The sequence below is a fragment of the Bison bison genome, unplaced genomic scaffold (assembly GCF_000754665.1).
Source record: "Bison bison bison isolate TAMUID 2011002044 unplaced genomic scaffold, Bison_UMD1.0 scf7180017852317, whole genome shotgun sequence".
Classification (NCBI taxonomy): domain Eukaryota; kingdom Metazoa; phylum Chordata; class Mammalia; order Artiodactyla; family Bovidae; genus Bison; species Bison bison.
Genome location: NW_011482890.1, coordinates 36586 through 39314, shown reverse-complemented (window position 1 = coordinate 39314; position 2729 = coordinate 36586). Strand labels below are relative to the sequence as shown.

The following is a 2729-nucleotide window of genomic DNA, read 5'->3' as shown; positions in this document are numbered from 1 at the left end:
AAATATCCTTGATCAGGGATGGCTGGCTGGCCTTGGCCTCTCGCTTCCTGGGTGGCCCCAACTGCAGGGCCGGAACCAGACGGCAGGGACAGGAGGTGTGAGGATGCTGCTGGCTGGACGGCTGTTCACAGCTGGACATGCAGGGAGGTGGGGGAGTCCGGCGGGGGGCGAAGGCTGCCAGAGCCCGGCTGGAGACACAGGGTGCAGCCGTCCAGGCGGGAGAAGTCCACGGCAAGGAGGCCGAAGAGGATGAACAGCAGCATGGCGGTGACCCACTCGCAGATGGCGGAGATGGAGCGCATAGACCAGGAGTGCAGGACAACCACTGAGTCCAGGGTCAAGGGTGCAAGGCCACAGGGAGGAGCCGGAGCCAGCGGGGAGCCCGCCCCTGACATGCCCTACCTGCCTGGCGGGAGCGGCCCCCCTCACCCGACAGCCTCCCCTGCTCCTCAGCCACTCCTCCCAGACACTCTCAAAGGGGCCCTCCTTATCTCCCCTCTGTCTGCAGCTACTTCCCAAATATTTCCGGTCGCACGTTCCTCCTGTTTATGGCAGCATTCCCACTGTCTCAAAAATGCTCCTGCCTCCAACACCCCACAGTGTCCTAAAGATCCCCTCCGGCCTCCTTGGGGGCTCAGATGGTAAAGAATCAGCCTGCAATGTGGGAAACCCGGGTTCAGTCCCTGGGTCGGGAAGATCCCTGGAGGAGGGAATGACAACCACTCCGGTATTCTTGCCTGGAGAATCCCCATGGACGGAGGAGCCTGGTGGGCTATGGGCCACGGGGTCACAGAGTCTGAAACAAGTTAGCCTCGCCCCGCCCGCCAGCCTCAGGCTGTGCTTGCAACTTTCTCCTCCTACCTGTGCCTCACAGGCCCCTCCTACTCACTCCAAGCAGAGCCTTCTTCCTAAACTCTCTTCTTTCTGGGAGCCCCCACCTCCATGACAACCCCATCCACTCCGGTGCCCCAGCAGGCCCTTTGGAATCGCCCTTACCCCCTCCCATCTCCGTCCCCTGGCCAGCTGGTCACCCCAAGTCTTGTCTGTCTTGCTCATCTCTTTCTGGTTTGGTGTCTCTATTGCCCAGCCTTGTCCCTTCTCCAGCTCCGCAGTCCCAGCTGTTTATAAAATGGTTCTGTGACCACTGGCCGACACACACCCCCAGCTCGAGCCTGGCAGAGTCGCCCCTCATTTTCTGGGACCACCTCCTGCCTCACTGAAGCACTCCTCCTCTCGGCCAACCCAGCTCCGACTCACCCCTCCTACATCAGACTAGACATTTCATTCATTCAAGGGTTCTTAGACAGTGAGGAAGGCCAGTACCACCCCCTAGCCCCACTGATCCTCAGACAAAGTGTGAGCCCCCAAATACAAGTGCTGACCCCAGCCCTGACCGTGTACCTCTCCTGCTCACAAGCTTTCTGGGGCTCCCTTTTGCCTCAGGCAGAAGCCCAAGCCTGTAACCCCTCACTTTTTCGCTGGAGAGCCTGACCTCTGGGCCTGCCAGCAGCCTTATAGCCTCCCCTGGGCAGCTTACCTCCCCCTCCCCCTCTCCCCCCACAGCCATGTACATAAAGAGGCAGTCCCCCCAACCCTGCACCAGCCTCCCAACGCAGGCTAGTTCTGCAAGACCAGCTCAAAGGCGGGTCTCAGACCCCTCCGTGGCCATCCATCCCTTACCACGCTCAGCTGACCATCTTACGGTCCTATCTCCCCCTTCCCCACAGTCAAGGGATGTTTGGGGCCCTAGGACGAGGACCCTGTAGCCAAATGGATCCTGAGCACAGGCAGGGTTTGAGAAGGGCCGCCACTGCAGAGGACCTGTGCTGGTTCTGCAGCTGCAGTTGCAGAAGGCTGAGTTCAGGAGCCAGCCCTTCCTGCCTGTTTCATGGGATTCAATCCGCTGCTCTGGGAAACTGGATCACCACCTCCAATTTGCTGGGAAAGTGGATCCAAGTCTCCAAAGGGATCCACCGAGGGCAGCCCACCCAGGGCCTCGCTGGTTCCCCCTGGCCTCTTCCGGATGCCAATGACCTCTTGGGCGCCCCTTCCCACCCGCCCCCACAGGGGGCAGCCGTCCCCAGCGTTGACCCCACTCTCCCTGAAGGCACTCTGCTAATCAGTAGCAATCACTGTTCTGATAAAAGCAAGGCCATTCCACAGATATGGAAACTGAGGATCAGAGACTGGTTTGGCTTGCCCAGAGGTGTGGCGATCTGGTGGGTTCTGGGGTGACTCAGAAATGGGTTGGAGTCGAGGCTCTACCCAGAGGCACACTGGTAAATGTGTGACAACCAGCTCTGATTTGTAACACACATCAGTTTCTGGGGGAGAAACCACAGCCGCCTCCACTGTCTCAAGCTGCTAGTGTGGCTTCCCAGGAGGCGCTAGTGGTAAAGACCTGGCCTGCAAATACAGGAGACCTAAGAGAGGCAGGTTCAACCCCTGGGACGGGAAGGTCCCCTGGAGGAGGGCATGCCAACCCACTCCAGTATTCTTGCCTGGAGAATCCCATGCACAGAGGAGCCTGGGGCTACAGTCCACGGGGATCGCAAAGAGTCAGACATGGCGGAGCACTAGGGCACAGTCACAATATTGACTGCTCACCTGTTCTGTGCCAGGCACCCACCTAAGCACCTCACGTGCTCCTTCATTCCTCACATTCCTTACCATCATCCTCATTTGATAGATGAGGAACCCGAAGCACCAGGAAGTCAGGAAAGAAGAGG

General features: G+C 59.2%; 1 protein-coding gene across 1 annotated transcript in view; it reads right to left on the bottom strand.

The window, feature by feature from the left end:
- TMEM150B (transmembrane protein 150B) overlaps positions 1 to 2729 on the bottom strand; it is a 7689-nt gene continuing 4960 nt past the window's right edge. Inside the window, exon 9 of the mRNA XM_010852602.1 lies at positions 1 to 325. Coding sequence (XP_010850904.1) covers positions 126 to 325 — 200 coding nt within the window. The 3' untranslated portion in view covers positions 1 to 125. The remainder of the gene's footprint in view (positions 326 to 2729) is intronic.